A 23,811-nucleotide genomic window follows, 5' to 3' on the forward strand; every position below is an offset into this window, starting at 1 on the left:
GTTGTCAAGGTCTCTCTAGCAAACTCAGAACTAGATGATGCCATACAACAAATTAAAGGGGTTGTTTAGTTGTAAACAATTGGTGGCCTATCCTCCAGACAGGTCATCAATAGTAGATCAGCAGGGGTCCATCATTTCGGATGAGCTGGGTCAGCGTGGCCGTGCACTCAGCATCTTTGCTATCTAAGGCTTTATTCACATGAGCGTATATCGGACACATTTTCACGGCCGTCCGATATACGCGACCATCTGATGCATTGGATTCAAATGCATCAGTTCAGATGGGCGATTTTCGGTGCGTAAAAACGGCCGGCCGGAAAAGATATATCTGGTCCTATCTTTTCATCCGGAATATGCCGTCCAGTCCCATAGACTCCTATGGGAGCCTATGAGAGCTGATAGAAAAGGGAGGTGGGAGGGAGTTTAGCAGTGTCTATGCTAAACTCCCTCTCCGTCTCTTGCTGGCTGTTGGCAAATGGAGGGAGGGGGCGGTGCTGGAGATTAGCACACTAGCTCCAGCCTCGTCCCTTTGTTGACAGCCAGCAAGGGGCGGAGAGGGGGAGGGAAGGCGAGGGAGTTTAGCAGAGCTAAACTCTCTTCCCCCGCCCGATGGTATTATGGGTGTGGCGTATACTCGCCACACTCGGGCCGTCTGAATGGGAGATGACGGCTGAAAATCACAGCGCCTGTGTGAAGGAGCCCTAGGAGAAACAGAAAGGTGAGACTTCAAGGAAGCAAAAGAGTGTAAAAATTGTATCACTGAACAGCAGAAAACCATCACCCGGTCAGAGGATTACAGGTTTCTGTTGCATTGTCCTGATGGGAGATGAGAATTTGGTGCAAGCAGCATGAATCGATGACCCCTTCCGGTCAGCTGTTCAGAACACATCAGTACTTCTATCTAATTTGCAGCAACTACAAAAAGCTTCCTGTCTGCATGGGCCGATATTCCTACAGAACAGTTTAACCAGATAGTGGAATCTACACCATAACAAACTGCTGCGAGGTCCAACGCCCTACTAGATGGGGGTCTCCAATAAGGTATTATCAGTGTCTAGTGTACAGTATATGTGCAATAATAAACTGTGTAAATATTCTATATATGGTAAATATGAGTCTCACAGACTAGTTACAATTCACAACATATTTTCCAATTCTTCTAAATCTCTCAGTCTCTAAGTTTCTCTGGGGAAAGGCAACAGTATTGGTCAGACTAAATGGTAGTCACAGGCCCCACACGCCTGCCCCACGATCACCGGCAGCTTCCATAAGGGCCGCTGCCCTTGCTCTTTTGACGTAACTGAGGAAGTATTTGTGTCAAGTTATCCGCCCTGAAGGTGATAAAAGAACAGTCACATTGTGAGCACATAAAGCAGGACTGACAGAGGCACAGACCTTGGGCGCTATTAAAGAGCAAAATGCTGACAGACAGCGCACATTGAGACTGACAAGCAAGCCAGAGGAGCAAGACAAGTTGAAGGAGACAGACACACATGGAACAGCATTGATAGACACAGAGAGATCTCTCCGGCTATGCATCGTGAACCCAAGACGGAAAGAAAAGCAGATGTTGACTCCCCACAAAAAACATGTTTATATGCAGAGACCTTTCTATCAAATGAGACGAATTTCATCATGTAAAGGGAAGGGAGAGGGAAAGAAAGTCATCGCCCCAGACAGGGCATCTGACAAGATGTAGACTGGCATCGTTTAATATTCATAGGGGGATTTTAAGATAGAGTTTACTACAGAATACAGAATAATGACAGTAAAGGATGTGACATGATATAATGGAGTAATAAGGAGTTAGTCTCTGGCAGTGAAGCTTTAATCTATGCAGTGATTAAGTGTAGGAGAACTCCACTTATAAATACCCCTCTAGGATGGCAAAGGGGCATTCAGGACCCTCATCTATTAGCCAGAGCAAAATGTGGCTCCATAGAGTGTCTTTTACTCTGGAGGACCTGGCACATTACATAGACAGTGCCACTGATTTCAATGAGAGCTGTGTAATGCTTCACTTCTCCTGCGGTGGCGCTACAGGGAATGGAACACTGGCGGCCAGCATTCTGCACAGATTACAGCTGATCCCTGGGAATACCAGCACTGGATGCCCTGTGACTAGAGGTCCTTTTACACGGGGCGACTGCTCCACCCATAGTCACTCCTGTGCTTTCACACAGCCGCCCACCTCCATTCACAGTAAACAGGGGGTCGTTCATAGAAGAACGGGCCGAGCGTCGTTAACTTTTATGCCTGCAGAAACTGAATGACAAATTAATTATCATTTGTCCATCAGTTGCTGCTTGTATTTACACTGAGCAATTACTTATTAATTCCCGCCATCCAGCAAGAATCTAAACGGCTATCGTTCAATGTAATAGGGCCCAAACTTATTGCCTTCCATCAAAAACAAATTGGCCGACGTGGACAGGCCTTTTAAAGGCGATCTGAGATGGTGGATTTACAATGACAACGCGTTTTGCTAACTGAATGCTCGTTAATGTTTGCATTCGCCGCTGATTTTGCCCTGTAAGTAGAGCTTTTGATACATACTGGGCTGCAGAACCTGAAATGAATATTAGCTCTTTAAGTAAATTATGCAATTAAAAGTACATTTGCGATTGGTTGCTAGGGGCCTAAGGCCTCCATTATTTAAACTCTACCATGCTCGTTTCATTACTGTCTGAAGGGGGAAAAAGAATTAGGAGTCATTAATATTAATTATCATTTTAATAAATCTAATGATTGTACTTTTGTATTGGCCTAATATACCTATTACAGGATGACTGTATGTGCAGAATTTTATCATCTACTGTACAAATGTGCCTGTGTATTGAAACTTAAAGGGGTTGTCCAGGGAAGGGAAATACCTGGTCCAGCGGTATCGGAACCTCCGCTTACAGCCAAGTTTTGACACCATGTCAGGGGCTTACGGCCGTTCCATTGCCCATGATGTCTTTGCAAAGGGCTGGCTGTTTGACTCATTTCAATAACTAAGCCAGCCCCCTATTTGTGTCTGCAGCGATCATGACAGAGGGGGCTGGTTTAGGGCTCGTTCATATCAGCTTGGGGGTTCTGTTCAGAACCTACGTCACCGGTTTCAACTAAAAAGCAGAACACAATAGCGTTGAATGCAGCATTTCTTTGTCCTATCAAATAACAAAATGCTGGCCATATGGACAGAAACCAGCTGGACCCCAGGGTAGTCAATGTCCAGCGTCGCTCACCTCCATCATACGACAGTTCAGTTCAGGACAACTGTAAACCGCAGCACTGATGTGAACAAGCCCTTAGTTATTGAACAATCAGCTTGCTTTGATGAAGGGCCATAAGTACCTGAACCAGCGTCGGAACTTGGTTGGAAGCAGGGCTACCAAAAACCCAGAAATTCCTTGACAGTCCATAAAAATAGGGCACTTTTTTGCAGTGTTGGTGAAAAAAATGAGATGCATTTGTGAATTTTTTTGAAGCCGATGGCACTTGAGCAGGTTATGATGTCTGTAATTATAGTCCCTGTACGGCTCACCGTAGATGCTGGTAATGAAGTGATATCACTATCTGACCTGTAGACGTGTATTAATGTATTACTTATCATCTTTAGCATTCGGTATGATTAGCCAATGTGTCCGCAAAAAATGTTAACTCTCTGTGATTTTTGGATAAATTGTCTAGGAAAACGAAAATTTCAGATTGGCAACCTTAGTCGAAAGTGGCGGCTCTGACACCATTGGACCAGGTATTTCCTCTCCCTGAATAGCCCCTTTAAACATTATGAAGTATGTTCTTCTTCTTTTTATTCTGAAACGTTTAATTAAAAGATTAAAAATAAAGACATACTGGAGTGCAAATTTCCATTACTCCATCATTTCTTCCCACTGCCATTTAAGATCCCTCAAGAGTTATTATGTGTTAATGTCCATAAAGGCTGAAAAGTTCTATCCTGATTCTAGAGAAGAAGATCCTTTTTTAATAACAATGTAACTCCCATTCAGCTGAATGTAGCTGAACTGCAATATCAGAGAAAGCCTAAGTGGCACTATCTATCAAAAAAGCAGACCCTTTTAGCAAACCCCTTTAAAGGGATATTATTCCTGCTAAGCAAAGATCCAAAAATGTTTGTAATGAAAGACAGGACCAACCGGTGACACGCAGAGTGCCACAATAATATTGGCATCTAAATGTTTCACATTCACCAAAAAGGTAGATTTGGGTTAAAATAGACAACGCCAGCCCTTCCAGTCCAGCTCCAGAGGTTATTAAAGGAGTTAAAGGGGTTGTCCCGCGGCAGCAAGTGGGTCTATACACTTCTGTATGGCCATAATAATGCACTTTGTAATGTACATTGTGCATTAATTATGAGCCATACAGAAGTTATAAAAAGTTTTATACTTACCTGCTCCGTTGCTAGCGTCCTCGTTCCCATGGAGCCGACTAATTTTCGCCCTCCGATGGCCAAATTAGCCGCGCTTGCGCAGTCCGGGTCTTCTGCAGTCTTCTATGGGGCCGCTCGTGTAGAATGCCGACTCCGTGTAGCTCCGCCCCGTCACGTGCCGATTCCAGCCAATCAGGAGGCTGGAATCGGCAATGGACCGCACAGAAGCCCTGCGGTCCACGGAGACAGAGGATCCCGGCGGCCATCTTCAGCAGGTAAGTATGAAGACGCCGGACCGCCGGGATTCAGGTAAGCGCTGTGCGGGTTGTTTTTTTAACCCCTGCATCGGGGTTGTCTCGCGCCGAACGGGGGGGGGTTAAAAAAAAAAAAAAACCCGTTTCGGCGCAGGACAACCCCTTTAACTCATCTGGGCAACCTTTTTTTCTAAATGAAGACCCTATGGCAATCAGCTGTAATCACTGCAGGAAACCGCACATTTGTTCTACAGTGGCCACTAGGGGAGAAATTTGTAATTACATGGTGCCCATTCAATTGAATTAGTGACCATGTTATATACTTGGTGACATCAAGTCCTCCTGAACTGGAGGAGCTCTTTTCACTGACTAATATAAAGAGGTCCCAACTTAGTGATGATCTTACATGTGAACAGAAGTTGCTTTAATTGGACAACCTCCCTAAAGCAATTCTGCAGTTTTGGGAAAAAAAGACAGTCCCTGGACCGGAGGAGGGTATATCACCTACAGTTGTTAATCTCGGCTGTCCCTCCGATCCATCAGTCTCGGGTCTTGTTTTAAACCATCCAAGATGGCTGACGCAGTCTTCAGACTACCTAATCCCCAAAGTGCTCATGTGTTCAGCACTGGCCAATCAGAGAGCAGTGCACAGCATGCATTAGGTAGATAGAAAATTGCTGCAAGCATTTTGGACAGCTGAAAACAGGGCCCAAAACTGGTGTAGTGGAGGGGCGGCCGAAAAGATCTACTACAGGTAATACAATGTATCCCCTGCTCCCTTCAGTTCAGGGACAGAATTTTGTCCACAAACCGGCGGGTCAATTTAAAGGAGATGTCCCGAGGCAGCAAGTGGGTCTATACACTTCTGTATGGCCATAATAATGCACTTTGTAATGTACATTGTGCATTAATTATGAGCCATACAGAAGTTATAAAAAGTTTTTTACTTACCTGCTCCGTTGCTAGCGTCCTCGTCTCCATGGTGCCGACTAATTTTTGGCCTCCGATGGCCAAATTAGCCGCGCTTGCGCAGTCCGGGTCTTCAGCAGTCTTCTATGGAGCCGCTCGTGCCAGAGAGCGGCTCCGTGTAGCTCCGCCCCGTCACGTGCCGATTCCAGCCAATCAGGAGGCTGGAATCGGCAGTGGACCGCACAGAAGAGCTGCGGTCCACGAAGACGGAGGATCCCGGCGGCCATCTTCAGCAGGTGAGTATGAAGACGCCGGACCGCCGGGATTCAGGTAAGCGCTGTGCGGGTGGTTTTTTTAACCCCTGCATCGGGGTTGTCTCGCGCCGAACGGGGGGGGGGGTTAAAAAAAAAAAAACCCGTTTCGGCGCGGGACATCTCCTTTAAGCTTCTGGATGTAAATGATGAAGGTTCTCATTCCCTTACAGAAAACAGAGATCTTGAAAAAAAAAGCGATGAATTGAAACAAAGTTGCAGAATGTTTCATCATATAATGCTAAATGATTAGTCTTAGACATCTCTCTATATTAATAAACACACCTGTATCATTAGGGCAGACAGACATAATAAAGACATAGAGGCTCATCTCATAGGCACATATCAAGAAAACAGACATCATAACAGCAATCTATGTACAAGGGCTAAGACATCTGACCAAATAATCTTCTATGTTAGTGGGTGGGAGAGGGAGATACTGGAAGGAAAGTATTATCTGTAGAAGAGACTTAAATAAGGAGATCATATAGGTGAGAGAGAAGGAGTGAGAAAAGGAAAAATGGAAGGAAATGAAATCATGGCGGTATCAGCAAGGCAGTGGATGTGCGGAAACTTTATAGAGAAGCAATGAAGCACCACCTCGGTGCTCAGCCCGGCGTACAATCACTGGCGCCCACAAGGAAAATGGATGTTTGAAGAAAGGGAGGAAGTATATATATATGCTGTGTATATATATATATATATATGTTTGTTATATATATTGGTAAATCAGAAGTCCACACAGTGAATATTATAACATAGTGCAACTCACGGTGAATTAACGTTGGAGACAGACGGGCTGCGAGATATTGCACCTTGAGTTTGCTTTACAAAACTGCACATGCAAGAAAGAAAAGTGAGAAACAAAATATATCAAACCATAGCGGACATGTGGACGGCGGGAAGGTACCAACGTTTTACTCCAGATGGGAACATTCAAATCACATTGGGGACAACTTAGGGATATTAGAAAGAGGAAGGAGTAAAACTTTGGTTCTCTCCTGCTTTATGACGAGAACAACTAAGAAAGAAGGAGAAAAACAAGGAAAATCATCAAATAAACAGAATTTAGGAGAGAACGGAACACGAATGGATGGACACTAGTGTCAGAACAAGGGAGGTGGTAGAGGGATGAGGAAATGTGTAGAGAAAACACGGAGAATGGGGTCAACTGTGGAGGAGGAAATGGTCAGAGAGGAACCTTGTGGAAGGAGGCAGACTGTGCGGACAGAGGAAGAGTATCCTACTCTGAAGTCATGTAGATAGGGCCCATTTAGACCCAACGATTCTCGCTCAAAAATCGCTCAAAGCTGTCTTTTGAGCAACAATCGTTGGGTCTAATAGCACGGACATCGTGTAGTTTTCTTTAAAGAGTCGTTCATTGTTCTCTTTCAGCTAGCTTTATCAGTGCCGTGCCCTGAGTTCTCAGCGGGATACCACTGATACTATTGTTTCAGCTGGTATCCCGCTCAGAGAACACAGTAAGAGTATGAAGAACACAGCGCTCCCGCTGTATTCTGTATAGCCCGCTTGGAGCGCTCAGCTGTATACCAGCTGAGCGCTCTGTGAACACAGCAAGAGTATGCAGAAGACAGCGCTTCAGCTGTGTTCTGCATACCCCGCTCACAGCACTTAGCCGTTTGAGCGAATTTTGAGCGATCATCTTGCCGTATAAATGCACACAACGATTATCATTCAAGAGACGTCTTTTGAGCGATAATCCTTGTGTCTAAATGTGCCTTTAAAGAAATAAGGACTACACTTTGTGAGAGATCGGTAGAATATATCTATCTATCTTTTATTATATAATTTTTTCTTATGTGTTGTAGGAACAAATCCCAATTTAATCTAGAGTAAATCTAGCCATCTACTATATATATTTCATATCTGTCTCATATCTATCTATCTTTGGTATCTATATCAATCTATTTAATATGTATCTCACATCTATATTTACTTCATATCTATTGCATAATTATCTACGGTATGTATATCGATGTATTTCATATCTATCTGATATCTATATTTATTCTTTATTTGATATGTAATGCACCTCTATCTATGTAGCTCATATCTATTATCTACTTCATATCAATCTATCTAATATCTATCTAATATCTATTTATCTAATATTTAGTTATCTAATATCTATTTATCTAATATCTATTTATCTAATATCTATTTATCTAATATTTAGTTATCTAATATCTATGATCAATCTATCGATCTACTTCACTTCAGATTTCTTTCCACCTTCGATGTGACCCGCTATCGGTACAATTCCAGTGAAAGACAAACTGAAATCATTTAGGGTGGAAAAATAAAAATAACAGAACTAAAATAATGTGGTTGCATAAGTGTTCACACCCTCTTATATTTGGGGATGCGGTTGTGTTCAGAATCAGCCAATCACATTCAGTCAGCACTCCGCTGCCGTTATTTACAGGGATTCTGATTTCCCCCATATAAGGTTCAGCTCTTCTAGGAGGATTTTCCTGACATTTTCTTAGTTGGTCCGTAAAGATCTTACAGCACATCAAAGAACCCTAATTGTTGGAAAGTATCAGTCAGGAGCAGGGGACCAAGACACCTCCAAGGCATTACATATACCGCAGAACACAGTGAAGACGTCTTCAAGAAGTGGATTACATTTGGCACAACAGTGACATTATCAAGACCTGGACGTCCCTAGAAAATTGATGTTCAGAAGACCAGAAGAAAATGGTCCCGGGAGGCTCCAAGAGGCCTACAGCAACATTAAAGGAGCTGCAGGAGTTCCTGGCAAGACCTGGTTGTATAGTCATGAGACAACCATCTCCCGTAGTCTTCATATGTCCGGGCTGTGGCGTCCGGGGGCAAGATGGAAGCTTTTTCTAGCAAAGATAAACATCCAAGCCCGGATATGTTTTGCCAAAACCTACATCAAGCCTGCTAAAAGTATGTGGGAGAACATGTTATGTCTGATGAGACCGAGGGGAGACTTCATGGCCATAATTCCAAAAGGTATGTTTGGCATAAAGCCAACACTGTGCATCACCAGAAGACCACCAACCCGCAGTAAGGTTGGTGGAGGCGGCATTATATGTGGGTCTGTTGTTCTGCTCCTGGAACTGGGACTTTAGTCAAGGTGCAGGGAATTATGAAAAGTTACAAATATAAGTCTATTTTGGCAAAGAAAACACCCAAAAAACTCAGGCCTCTTCTAAAAAGCCAAATATGAATTTCCAATTTCAGCACAACGATGACCCAAAGCAGACCTCCTAATCAACAAAAGAATGGCTTTACTAGAAGAAGATCAAAGTTTTGGAATGGCCCAGACAAAGCCCAGATCTGAATCCCATTAAAGAGCTGGAGGTTGACCAGAAGAGGGCGCTACACAGGAGATGCCCTCACAATCTGACAGATTTGAGACACTTTTGCTGGAAAGAGCGGGCAAAGACTGCCAAGTCAAGATGTGCCCCGCTGATAGACACCTACTCAAAAAGACTGAATGCTGTCAGAATGTCAAACAGTAAATAAACAAAGTATTAGTTTTAGGGTGTGTATATTTAGGCAACCACATTATTTTAGGGTTTTTTTATATCGAAGGTGGAAATAAATCTGGAATGATTCAACTTTGTTGGATATTTTAACATGACAAAAACATGGCATTTTAACAGGGGTGTGTAGACTTTTTATATCCGCTGTATTATCTACTTCATATCTATCTATCTATCTATCTATCTATCTATCTATCTATCTATCTATCTATCTATCTATCTATCTATCTATCTGTCATCTATCTATCTTCCATATTTGTCCATCAGACAGGTTGGGAGATATGGTTAACAATACGATGACAACAGTAGAGAAAAAAACACAGATAAACAATTAAAATACCAAAAAAACAGAAAAAAACAAAAAGGCAACTCATAGAAAGTGTCAGCTCTTCAGCATAGCAGCCTCGATCTATACTGAAGACGCTAGAGGAACAAGCAATGACTCTGTGTCGGCTGATTTAAAAGCTCCTGGCATTCAGATGGTTCCATGGGTATGGAGCTGATAGCTGGTGTAGATATATTGATGAATCAGATCATCCAGCAGTAAGTCAGTGCCGACTGCTGGTTCTACCAGACATGCCAGCCTCACCGCACCGCAATTGGTCACCTGATAACTTGTTAAATCCTCTGACAATAAATGAGGGAGCGCTTTATCACGCTGACTTCTGGACGTAAATCTTGTCTGTTTGCTCAGAATTTAGGGAAGGAATCGCTGGCAGTCAGACTCGCAGGACGGCCAAATAAATTACCAAAAAGTTGTATTTTTATCGAATGACCTGCATCACCTCACAGAACATCCTCTCACTTGAGATTTGCAGGCTTGCGCTTTTGTTAACCCCACCTTTAGAAGCAGTGCGTCTCAGGTGACTTCTGATTGAATGACATGCAGTGCTTCCCTTTTCTTCAATAGAGGTTCTTTAGCAGCAGCAGTACATATACTGCAGAGTGCCAGCTGCTGCAGAGCAGTATTTAAAGGGGTTTTCCAAGAACCCCCCCCAAATTTAGGAAGGATGGCATCCTAATTAAATAAAATAGGAAGCATTACTCACATGTTCCACCCCCCACCATTGCAGTGCAGTCGATCCAAGGCTCCTCACTGGTCTCCTCTCACATGACCACTGCAACCAATCAATAGCCTCAGCAGAACCGCAGGGAGTCGGGCACATCATCCCTGCAGCACCACTCTGGTTAGGGCCCTGGGATAGTTTTGACGTCTGAGCAAAGACTATAATATGCATTCTGGTCGTGTACCCATCGTTTGTATCTACACCCCTGCTTTCATCTTCATCCACATCCTCAAACACTGATATAACTGAAGTACAGTATTTGGGGAATTGGGCTGCACTGTAGATACAATAATGGGGGCACACGGGGGCAGCTGGAGCTGCAGCAGTCAGGTGGTAGCCATTCCTAAACAAAGGCCGGGAGGACCGTGCGGGTGCAGCGCTGGAACGCAGGAGAGGATGGGTAAGGACTGCTGCTTTTATTGTTTTAACACATTTGGATCCATTTTTTTTTTTATTGTCTTTCACCCGGACAATCCCTTTAACTACTCCATATCCTATATACCCTTAAAGGAGTTTTCCGGGTGCTTACTATTGATGACATACTCTCAGAATAGGTCATCAATAGTTAATTGGCAGGGGTCTGCTGATTAGGATCCCTGACAATCATCTGATCCTCTGGCTCCAAGTCAGTGCAGCCGAGCTGGACGTCTACACAGAAGTCGGAGACGGAAATATGATAGTTGGCTTCCACTGGAAAAAATGGGTAGGGATGCCTTCCATTAGATTTTGAACTCCTCATTGTGGTCAGAGCAGGAATTGTAATAGAGGGCATCATTACCATTGCAATTAATGATAGTGAAGCCTTCTATTACATTTCCAGCTCCAGCCCCAGTGCAGACGTCCGGCTCAGACTGGAAGGATCAGCTGATTGGTGGGGATCTCGAGACTCCCAATGATTAACTATTGATGACTTACCGTGAGGATAGTTCATCAACACTAAATGCCCGGAAAACACCTTTAATCTGGCAGGCATGTCATCGCTGCAGCACAAACAACCAAAGACCATCAGGGTGCCCTGGGGTGGTGGCACTGGAGCGCCGGGTGAATGAACAGATGTGTAATGCTTCTTTTTTTATTTTATAACCTTCCATTTTTAGGGACAGCGGGTGCCGTCTCAGAAAACCCCTTCGACTCACCTTAGTTGCTGCAAAACATCACAACACATCTCAGCTACAACTGCTGCAGCACCTCTTAATACACTCCTCAGCTGCTGCACACCTTCTTGAAATGGATAGATCCAATAACGGTGGACAGGGATCTCCCCCTTGCTAGCCCAAAAGAGGTTCTACAGCAGCTGAGATCTGTATTAGGGAGTAATGTGTTGCATACTTCACCTTGCAATTCTTGTGCTTTTATACGGCCAAGAGAGCGTCTTCGTGACTCCTAATATTCTATTAATTTACAGTAAAGGAGACATTAGATCTACAAACAGCCGAGTTTGTAAATTACTCGGAATAATCAGAACTTTTGTAAATTCGGAGCACTTAAATCCGGGTCTAGGCCAAGATGAAAGAGAAGATACTGGGCCTCATGTGTGAAAGCTGCCTGAAACAGCGGAATAATAGCATTATGTATAAGGTAAGCATATCATATGGGTATTCACTAACACCCAAAGCCTCGGCCTGAGAGAAGCAGCGATCTCCTCTGTTGCCCATAGCAACCAGTCAGGGTTCATATTGCATTAATGCAGTGCAGGTGAGAGAATGTAGACGGAACTCTGACTGGTTGCTATGGGCAACAGAAGAGATCGCTACTTCTCTCAGGACGAGGCTTTAGGTGTTAATGAATGCCCATATGATTACCTCATACATGCACTCATTGTAAAAACCAATCCTCCCTAGAAGTTGTCCAATTGGAATTAAAATTTGTGTGATTACAATATCAGAGCAAAACTCTCATCATTTGTATATCCGCTGAGATGGAACTGCAGGACGGGTTTTGTAGCAAAATGACAACTTCTTCTAGGGGCGGGATTGTTTTTAGAATGTTTCATTCCTCGTAATAAAAGACCGCATGCAGCGCCTCCTAATGATGATAGTAATGACAATAATGATTAGGCAGTAACATGTCTTTAATCTGGCATCCGATAATCCAGAAAATCTGCAAAAGAATCTGAAATGGGTCACACTGTTGGAGGAGGGTGTATGTCCCTATAGGACTTGCTGGGCACACAGTATGCCAGGTCAGCGGGGTGCTATAGATATGTTTGGGGCATGTTCTGGGAGCTATTTAGGCACATATGCCAAAAGGAGATGAGAAACCTTCTGTGAACCAGATTACTAGACTCCTCTAACAAAAACATGTGAAACCGATCATTCAGAATACTGATAAGCGGACAGCTATTAGGCCGTGTTAATGCCAAATTAATGGACTTTTCATGTAGAGATAGTGCTGATGGTGCTAGAGCCATCATTGTGTAAATATCATCAAATTACATATTGTCATCTGGAATGTTTCAGATTTAGATTTTAGGAAATGTATAACTTCTGGTAGAGATAATGATAGAGATGAGCGAGCGTACTCGGAAAAGCACTACTCGCTCGAGTAATTTGCTTTATCCGAGTATCGCTGTGCTCGGGTCTGAAGATTCGGGTGCCGCTGCGGCTGACAGGTGAGTCGCAGCGGGGAGCGGGCGGGAGAGAGGGAGAGAGAGAGGGAGAGAAAGATCTCCCCTCCGTTCCTCCCCGCTCTCCCCTGCAGCTCCCCGCTCCGTGCCGGCACCTGAATCTTCAGGGACAAGCACAGCGATACTCGGATAAAGCAAATTACTCGAGCGAGTAGTGCTTTTCCGAGTACGCTCGCTCATCTCTAGATAATGACTCAAGCAGTCTTCTTCTGTCCAATTTTTAGCAACTATATTCAGCCGTTTTTGAGGATATTTTGGCAATAGCCAGTATGGCTGCCATTGATGTTCACCGTGGACTTCTCACCCAACTTTCAGGAGTCTTTCAGAAATCTGCCTAGTTATGCAGTGAAACACTAGTAGAGTATATGTATCAGACTACACATATACAGAAATGCTATTAAAGGGGTGATGCAGCTTTGTAGAATTGATGGCCTATCCTGAGGCTGGGCAATCAATATCTGATCGGTGGGGGTCCACTGCTCCGGATCTCTGCTGATCAGCTGATTCAGAGGGCTGTGGTGCTTGTACGAGCGCCGCAGCCTATTGAATCTTTACATCGGAGCACGATGATACTTGTACTGCAGAAGACCATATTAATGACAGCGGCCAGAATTAAGAAGAATTAAACTAAATCAGTTTACTAATATGAACTTCTAATTACTGCTATTTCTATTATTGGGAGGCAGCGCTCTTGTTAGGCACCAGCAGTTTTGGACACTTTTAAGCAGGGAGATTTTCTGTTTCCCATCAGCAGTGCTGTATCGCCAGCAGTCATATAAGGCTGGATTGTGAATTTAGACAGCCATCTCACTGCATCCATCGTGAGTAAAACCCACGTCCATCTGCTTAGGAATATTTGCCCATCTGACTTCCACATCTGCTTTTTAATCTTTTTATGTGCTGGAGGGAGCTGTGACAGATTGTCCTGTTCGCTGCTTCTGCTCGTGGTGTGAGGCTTCTAGAAGGTAGAAGTATCTCTGTAGAAGGACTGTCTAGTGTTACCGTGAGGTGAGCTTGAATTGGGTCTGTTTGTCCACTATTAGACCCTTTTCCATATGTCCTATAGAAAGAAGGGCCCCCAATTTGGATTCTGTCTATTACACTGAATAGAAAACCACAGCAAAAATAATTAGCATTACATTATACGGAAGATCCACTGATGTTTGTGGGCATAGTGCATTGGGCTCTATTGCAGGGAACACTCAGTCACTGCCAAGCAGTTTCCTGCATATGATAGGGGTTTATGTGCGGAGGCTGTATGGACTCAGAGTATGTTTTCCTTTAAGGCTTGTTAGTTGCCATATATATGGATACTATTCCAAGCCCATATGGGATCTAATGGAGAATACCATGATTTGTCACATTGCAGAAATAACCTCTGTGAGCTCTGTGTAAATTGGAGGCATACAGAGGTACACAAGGGGTACCTTTATAAGTAGCAGAATTGGTGCAGGATTTCTACAGCAGAAAATCCACACCAAAATCCATGTAAAATTCCATATCATAATTCAATTGAAAGAGTGAAATCTTCTATGTCCTTGTGTCAAAAGTCACATAAAGAATCTGCACCAAACGGTGCAGAACTGGAAATGGATTTTGGTGTGTGCTACATGCGGACATACCCTCAGGGCTCAAGCACACAGACTTATAAGTGCTCCATATGGATTTTTAGGGTATGTTCACACATGGCGGACTTGCTGTGGATTTTCAGTGCGGACCCTCAAAATCTGCAGCGAATCTTCGGTCTGGAATCTGCCTCTTCATATGAGGTGGTAAATTCCGCACCAAACTGAACCTCAAAAAATATGTCTAAATCTGTCTTAAAAATTGTGGTTTTTGATATAGATTCTACACTGCGGAAGGTTCACTGCCGACATTCCGTAGCAAATCCGCTCCATGTGCACATACCCGAAGGTCACCTACACGCGTAGCGTAAATACTGCAGCATTTACAGTATGAACCATCTCCTTCACAAGGACTGGAGACATTTCTGCACTGAATTTGCAGCATTTTTGAAGATTTTGAGATTCTAAAGGTGTAGCATGCCTGTTTATGCTGCGGATTTATGTTGTGGATTTCAACCCTTGAAATACAAGGTTTAGGCTTCTTTCACACAGGCTACAAAATCAACTAAAAAACACACGGATGTGAAGCTCAGGGTTTCCAATGGGTTTTTTTCCAGCTACAGAACATCTCATGTGAAAGAATCCACTGGAAACCACTGGCTTCACATAGAGACGTTTTGTAGCGAGATTTAAAGCCGTGTGAAAGAGGCCTAATACTCTTGGCAGATCCGCAAGACAATCTGCGCCATTTAGGTATGGATTTGCCCACTGTGGATTTGTGGCACATTTGCTGCAGAGATACACGTGATATGAAGGTGGCCCAATAGTACAACCCCCTTGAAAGAGCAAATCCACCCTACAATAAAATGCATGATGCATCTCAGGATCCGGACACAGATTGCCCAACAGGCTGTCACAGAATGTCACCGCTTCCTTCCTTCCTGGGGGTAATAGTCTAAAAGGGGCCAAAATGTTTCTCAAAGTTGTGTGGAGTACACCTAGGCTGGGCATTCAGTCAGGGATGGGAGGTGTGCACTGACTGAAGGCTGTCAGGGGGGTCACAATTTACAGTATGGTTTCTTACGCTGTAATTGAAAGATTCGCTGCCGACATGGGACTGACTTCCGCCACCTCCTTGGCTTTTTGCAGTGCCAATTTCTGATTGGTTGCTTCCTCCATCTCCTCCTCATCCTATAACAGGAAACAGCAATTTTGTGATCCAAACAGGAGAAAGTGACACATGCGTTTTACAAATATTATAAGTGCACACATGGAAACACGCTTCAGTGATACAATGTCATCCTATCCATCTAGGGACGTAACGGTGCTCATGAGGATACTGGGTACTTTGCAGGTAGCCCCCTTTTTCCAGTAGTTCTCTTAGATACCGAGGAGTAACTTGACATGAAAGGAAACAAAGTCAATAACCGCATTACAAAATAATTAATGTGAGGTGTGTGCTAAAGGAAGTCTGTCACTTCCGAATAGCAGCCTAAATGAGTTCTTAACCCTTTCATGACCGAGGGTCATCGATGCTCCAGTGTCCAGGTCCCGTTCTTCAGTCTTGGTATCCCCACTTTCAAAAAAATCCTAATTTTTATGTTCCAATTTTCCAGTGGTATAGCTACATATGGGCTTGTTGTTTGCGGGACAACTTGTATTTCTCAACAGCACCATGTAACTTACCATATAATGTATTATAAGAGTTTTAAACATTTCTATGTGTGGCAAAATGAAAAGAAAAAAAATAAAAATGCAATCACACCATAGGTAGTCAGGATGTACCTGCATGTGTGTTGGAAAGGGGTTAAAAAGATGCGGGATAAAGAAACAAATCTAAAAGATACCTTTTTTTTCATAGTGAGTCCAATGCACTGAAAACTGCTATATTACACGGTGCGTGCAATGTGCTAGTTGGTTGTGCACCGTCCGATAGGCATGTCACATGTTGCACTGGTCCGGGCTTCCCCCCCCCCCCCCCCTGCTACTTACCATGCCCCTCTACTAAAGATTGACATCTTTACCTCCATTCTGCTGGAGGGACCATTTATTACAATGTGAATGTGCTGCACTTCCAGAATCGGCACATGCCCGTGACGTCAAGGCAGGCAATGAAGAGAGAAGGACAAGTCACTGCACAAGTGCTGATTCCAGAAGTGTGGTGCATGTTCATTGCCTAGCACACATGGCATCTCCAGCTCGATGCCCAATTCAGATGTCTCATCTATTAGTCAGAGCACAATGTGGCTGCTAAGAGCGGCTTTTCTCTCTTTGGAGGACCCAGCACCTTTGTGCGTCATGCAGACAGTGCATTGATTTTCAATGGGCCTCATGTAATGCTCCATTTTTCCTGTGGTGGCATTGCAGGAGAACTGAACACTTGCAACTGGATTCCTTAACAGATTACTCCTGATCGCTTGGGGGCCGGCAAGAAGATACCCTGGGATTCGCTTATTTATGGGGGACCAGAAGAATAGCAGAGGGTCATCCTATACACTAAAGAATAGTGTTCAGCGAACCGAAGCCATTGAACCCTGTTTTGGGTCAAACTTTGCTAAAAGTTCAGTTTGCGCCAAACACAAACCTGTATGGGGGAGGAAGAAGAGGAGAAGGAAGAGGAACAGTGAAAAGAGGAGAGGAAGAGAAGAGGAAGCAGTAGAGAAGGAAGAGGCAGAGGAGGAAGCGCCATGATGCCAGTGTGACTCTGCAACCCCTCATTGGCTGTAGTGTTCACCTGAGTTCCTGTGACGTCAGCGATCACAACAACCACTGGGTGTGTTTATTAGTTTAACCCCTTCAACCCTATTGAAACGGCATTGTCTGGTAACCGGACGAACCCTTTAAGGACAGGATGAGTCACAGAATACTTCCGAGGTACAATCTGTATTTAGAATATGCTCCAGTCATATCAGACTATAGTAAAACACAGACAGACCAAGAAATTATTTATAGCAGAGGTTTCCAATGAACTAATCACTTACCTTGGTCAATTCCTGTGCGTTAGCCAGATTGTCAACAGCAATAGCTAAAAATACATTCAAAAGAGTATCTTACATAGTCGGAAGTTAAGGACACGACACAAGGCTCTAAATCTGTATTCTGTTCTTATTGTATCTGCCATAAGACACTAATGTTTGCCGAGGAGGTTTCCAGTCTGGAACTATTTTATTCCCCTAATACTAGACGGTTGCTGATTGACTTTAGAGTAAACCTTTGGTTTAAATTAAATAGGATAAACAGTCCAAATCTTAACAACGCTGTAGTAGGTCTTCCGTATTTATTCGGCTCTGTTCACTTATTTATTGGTATTTTTTTTTTTTGTGTAGGAGAAATATAATTTTGACACTTGGAAACTGTCAGCAAGCAGGCTGGGTGCTGTTGATAGATCTGTGATTATATACGAGTGATTATGCTAATTATGGATTATTGGTACATCCAGGACAACTGACCTAATGAATACCTGATATTTAATGACCAATGAACATCCAAGAAAAATACATGATGGCTTAAATGGCTATACATACACTGAATGGCCATTTAATTAGGGACACCAGGCAGAGGAACTAGTCACCAAAAGGGTTCCGAGGAGGACATCAAGAACAGTTCTGCACAGTCAAGCCAACTGCAAACAAATACAACGCTGCTGCTCCAACTTATGTGTCCACCTCGATGCTCCTTAGCATGGATGGGCAATAACAGCAGACAACCAGTTCCAGCACCATTGTGTTTAAGAGTATCAGAAAGGTGAGAGTCCAGGGGGTAAAAGAACGCAAAATCATATCACTGTGCTGATGGAAGGATTAGAATGTGGCGCAAGCAGCATGAATGGATGACCCCTTGCTGTCAGCTGGTCAGAACATGTCAGCACCTGCATCTAACCTGCAGCAACTACAAGAAGCTTCCTGTCCGCAGGGGCCGATATTCCTGCAGAACGATTTCAACACCTAATAGAATTTACACCACAACCGATTGCTGCTGTTCTGTGTGCCAAACGGGGTCCAACACACTACTAGATGGGAGGCCAAGTGGCCATTCAGTGTGTATTGGATATTTATGTGTTAATGGGCAGTAAACAAGGTGTATTAGACTCTTAGTAAGCCAATCAGTCCCACAACCCCTTCACAACACGGCAACTTCATGGATGCAGGCAAATATTACATAGCAATACATAATACAGTCAGAATACGTGATCCATCCGTGGCAGGATGTTGCCAACGCTCAGACAGACTTTCTCCTATATTGTACACAGTATACAAACTGCAAAGGGATAAAAGTCTAGATTTTACATATGCTAACTATACCCAATGTTTATCAAAAGTGTAGCTTTACGACACGACTCGTTTGTTTTAGTAACAGAGCCAATATAGCGCAGTCTGCAGGGCTATTTCCATAAAAAATGGAATCCTAAAGGAGCAGAAAGAAGCGGACTGAAAGCTTTCCTATTGAAATCAATGGGGAAAGACAGAGATCTTTCATTCCCTTTTAATTCTGTTTCTCTGCTCCAAAAACGGAACAAAGACGGAAAGCCCTAATGGAGCTCCAATACACATTAGGCTGTTTGTTCGAAGCATCAAAGGATACAGTTTCCAAACAATGTCAGAATGATGAAATAAACGCAGGAGTACATTCCTTTGCTGACGCCTCCCTGTGATTCGATGCCAAAGTACATGACGGTGTTCCAGTCCTCTCCTGTTAGGATCTGTCCCCGAAATAAAACATAGAAATAAACAAAAGGTACGGGTCATAATGAATGCGGTGCTGCAACCTAAAAGCTGTCGTTGCCCTGAGCTCACCATAATTACTCACCTGAAACACAGTTAGTATGGCTGTGGGGAAGGTGTCAAAGTTTGTATTTCGTGTTTCTTCTTCAAAGTAAAATCTGGGAAAAAAAATCAAAGTTCTATTAAAAATGAAGTACATAGATACAGCACCAGAACCAAGAATATCATTGCCTATTATGTGGATGGCCTTAACTAAGTGTAACTCATGTTGTCGCACAGAACGTCAGGCACCAATTAGTAGAGGAGGCACCAGGTGGGTGTAGGCTGGGGGCGGTCGGCTTCAGATTAGGTCTGCCCAGACAGATGATCAACTTCCTCTGTGGGGCTACATGAACCATCCTCTTCCTCGCTCTGTTTCCTCCCCTCTGATGTTCTCAGGTGGCAATATCAGCCTATCAGCACCCCAGCGACACAAACACTTAGCTCTGCTACTGTACGTATGATATTAGCTTGGTTCTGGTGCTGTATTTATGTTATACTGATTTTGATACAGTATTCACTGAGTTGTTCTGGTATTGACATGCTGCTATCTGTCTGTTTTCTGCACCAGCATGATACAGACAGACTGCCTACCACCGAAATATATATACAAACACTTATTGTAAAAAAAAATCAGGTACCTAGGATGAGTTGTCAGAATAGAATGACACTTTCTGTGTGATTGTAACGTTGATATAAGTAAGGGATTACAATATCAGAGGAAAAGCATCAATCATTGCGGAAAATTGACCCCTTGAAGGAAGGCTGTAGCACCCTGTTGTACCGCCTCTAGCTTGGATGCCAGATGTGATATGGGGGGCATGGAGGCTCTAGTACCCTGTTGTACCGCCTCTAGCTTGGATGCCAGATGTGATATGGGGGGCATGGAGGCTCTAGTACCCTGTTGTACCACCTCTAGCTTGGATGCCAGATGTGATACGGGTGGGCATGGAGGTTCTAGTACCCTGCTGGACCGCCTCTAGTTTGGATGTAAGATCTGATACTGGTGACCGGGCAGCTATGGAAGTGTGACAACGTTGTGGAGGCTTTCTGTGACCCCGTTGTGTATGCGGCCGAGGATTACACCTGCTGGAAGTTGCCATGAGAGGAACACATGTGGCTGCAGGACGTCCTGAACATATCGCTGAGCTGTCATTGTCCCTCGTATCCTCGTACTAGGGGTGACCAACTGTCGTATGTGATATTCCCAAAGACCATTACACCAGCAGGGGGCAGTGTGCTGCTTCACAGGAAAAGCAGGATTGAGGCGCTCTCCGAGCTCTCCAGACATGAATACGGCTGTCATCAGCGACCAAACTAAACCTGGATTCATCACTGAAGACAACCCAGTTCCACTCCGTAGCAGTTCAGTTTAATCATTCATGACACCACTGCAAACGGAAGTGATGGTAGGTGGGTTTTAAAGGCAATACACATAATGGGCGCCGTGAAAACAAATGTCCTTCAGCTACGCCCCTGAAAATGGTTCTGACACGTTTTTTAGGCCAAGGTTGGAACCACTTTTAGGGCCTCGGGTGGCAAGACCGTTCACCTAATCACCACAAGTCTAAAAATTAGCAAAATGACAGCTCCTTCTCCGTGCTTGATTTTTTTTTTTACAAAGAATGTATGTATGTATACCGACCTCAACTCCACAGTGTAGACCCCACCAACAGCTGCACATATCTCAGCTTCTGGGACCCCTATAAGAAAACTGGTTCTGTCTACAGTTATATGCGCATAGGTCACTATAGACAGTTTTTTTGTATATAACCCATTGAGGCAATTTGTCTGTCTATGTTTTATGGAAAATGAGACCATCTTGCGAAAAATTGATCATTCAGGATTTACTACCCTTGTGAAATGGACATAGTTATCTCCTACCAGTACTGAAACTCAGATACTCACTGTCCCCCAAAAAGTTGCATCCCAAGAAGAGCAAAAACTACAATGAAGAGGAAAAGCAGGAACAACAGGCTGACAATGGACTTCATGGAGTTTAGTAATGAAACCACCAAGTTCCTGAGAGAGTTCCAGTACCTGGATGCAAAACAGACACATTAGCGAAATGGATTTAACCTAATAAGCCAATAAAAATACAGCATATTAGCAGTGGTAGATTTTATGGAAATTGTGGAATGAAAATGTGAATAAACTGGTAAATATGAAAACAATTTACGAAGATGGAAAGGAAACAGGTTTCTTACTTCGTGACCTTAAAGATACGGAGAAGACGTAAAGCTCGGAGAACACTGATCCCAAATGATGTCCCTGGTTTCACTGCTGCCCAGATGACCTCAAAAATACTTCCAACTATCACCTGCAACAGTAACATGGCGCTATTATGTGGTGGTTATTTCCTACATTGACTAAAACACATTGCAATGTCAACCATGTCCTGTAGTCCATTGGTCTACATTAAAGGAATTGTACCAAAATAAGCTTTTATGATCAATGAGACCCCCACTGATCCTGAGAATGAGGGTCATGTGTCCCCCTCTTCCTGTCATTGTGGGCTCTCTATACCCACCTGCAGTGATGTAGAGATTGAGCGGAGCAGCGATCGCAGATGTCTGGCGTTACTCCATTCATTTCAATGTGGCTGAAGAGAACACCTGACTACGAGCACTTGGCTATCTCCAGCAGTCCCACTGAATATGAATGGAGCAGCGCTGTGCAAACGCGACTGCCGCTCCATTCACTCTCCTCAGTGTAGGGGGTGCAGTGATCCCACAGTGCGGATGAGAGGGGGACACGGACACTATGGAGAGGTGATAAAAGCTCATTTTGGCCCAATGCCTTTAAGCTTATAATATGGTGACAGGGACCACAGGCTCATTGCCCCCTTGCATGAACATAGGGCATAGGTAATATAAAAAAAAGGTTTGGTACGGTGTTAGCCAGGAGAGTAAAATGTGATTGTTCCCAGCAAGAGAAACCAAGTAATCTTGTAGATATGATACCTTTCAGTGGTTAACAAAAATACATGATGTTCATGCGAGCTTTGGGGTAGTTCTGTTATCCAGGTGGTGTGTTATAACTGTGTGCCATCCAAACCAGTCTGATGAAGGGTGGATAACAGAACCCCCCCGAAAGCTCGCTGTAACATCATGTAATTTTGTTAGCCACTGAAAGGTATCATATCTACAAGATTACTTGGTTTCTCTTACTGAGAACAATCACACATAGGACATAGAACATGGTGCAGGGGTAGGAGTAATACAGCTACTAGTAGCCTCATGTTGCCAAGTGAATAAACATTAGAGTAACAGGACATTGGTCAATCTTCCACTTCTACTGTTATCTAATGTTATCTCCAACTTTTGGCTCCCCAACTGGACATATTGGGGTCCTTACTTCCACAACAGGTTGAAGATCACTATTGAAGTAACAAGACAGGTTCTTGAAAGTGGCTTCATCCTTGGGAGGTCTCCAAGGTCTTTCTGCTCCTTCTTTTAAGTATTGCTACTATATCTAATATACACTGAAGCCGCAGCATGTCGATTCTTTTTTTTTCCCCCGTTGCGGCCCCTCTTCTCTCTATGGGGAAAGGTCGCAAGGAAATGCCGGCGGCCGAACCGCTCCAAAACCTGCGTTGCAATGCCGACATGTGTTAAAGCTGCGGCTCTCCCGCAGAAATCTTGCGGCTTTAACCCCTTAGTGACCAAGCCTGTTTGCGCCTTAATGACCAGGCCAAATTTTGCAAATCTGACATGTGTCACTTTAACATGGAAAAACACCAGAAAGGTTTTGCATATCCAAGCGATTCTGACATTGTTTTTTCGCCACATGTTGTGCTTCATTTAGGCGGAAAAAATAGACCGATAGAAATTGTGTTTATTTATTAAAAGCGCCAAAATTGGGAAAATTTTGAAAAAATCGTCATTTTTTCACATTTCCAACTGCAATATCTTAAATATGTGCAAACATAATATAGAAATTTTTGCTAAGATTTATATTTCCACCCGTTTACTTTATTTTGGGCGCACATTGGAAAAACTTTCGTTTTTTTTTAACTATTTAGGAGACGTACAAATTTAACATTACTTTTTAGCATTTTGAGGAACACTTTGTTTTCCTATACCAAGCCGAGATTGGAAAGGCTCATGAGTGTCAGAATAATAGATACCCCCCCAAATGACCTCATTTTAAAAACTACACCCCTTAATGTATTCACTGAGAGGTGTCATGAGTATTTTGACCCCACAGTTTTTTTTCAGGAATTAATTCAATTTAGAGGAGAAAAAGTAAAATTTCATATTTTTGCAAATCTGTCATTTTAAAGACATATTTTTTTCCTATAGTTTACATGAAAATCAGGATTTACACCCCAAAATGGATACCCCTATTTCTCCCGTGTTCAGAAATATACCCATTGTGGCCCTATTGTTATATCTGAGTCCAC

The 23,811-nt window shown here is 43.5% G+C and overlaps 1 protein-coding gene across 1 annotated transcript in view; it reads right to left on the reverse strand.

Annotated features, from left to right (window-relative positions):
* Window positions 1-23,811, reverse strand: part of CACNA1B (calcium voltage-gated channel subunit alpha1 B) — a 362,074-nt gene that overhangs the window by 101,724 nt on the left and 236,539 nt on the right. The window contains exons 13-19 of the mRNA XM_066580423.1: window positions 21,614-21,726; window positions 21,315-21,446; window positions 19,453-19,525; window positions 19,228-19,345; window positions 17,628-17,695; window positions 15,731-15,837; window positions 6,622-6,684 (exon numbers count right to left, since the gene is read on the reverse strand). Of these exons, the coding sequence (XP_066436520.1) occupies window positions 6,622-6,684; window positions 15,731-15,837; window positions 17,628-17,695; window positions 19,228-19,345; window positions 19,453-19,525; window positions 21,315-21,446; window positions 21,614-21,726 (674 nt within the window). The remainder of the gene's footprint in view (window positions 1-6,621; window positions 6,685-15,730; window positions 15,838-17,627; window positions 17,696-19,227; window positions 19,346-19,452; window positions 19,526-21,314; window positions 21,447-21,613; window positions 21,727-23,811) is intronic.

This window comes from Eleutherodactylus coqui, chromosome 10 (assembly GCF_035609145.1).
Source record: "Eleutherodactylus coqui strain aEleCoq1 chromosome 10, aEleCoq1.hap1, whole genome shotgun sequence".
NCBI classification, from domain to species: domain Eukaryota; kingdom Metazoa; phylum Chordata; class Amphibia; order Anura; family Eleutherodactylidae; genus Eleutherodactylus; species Eleutherodactylus coqui.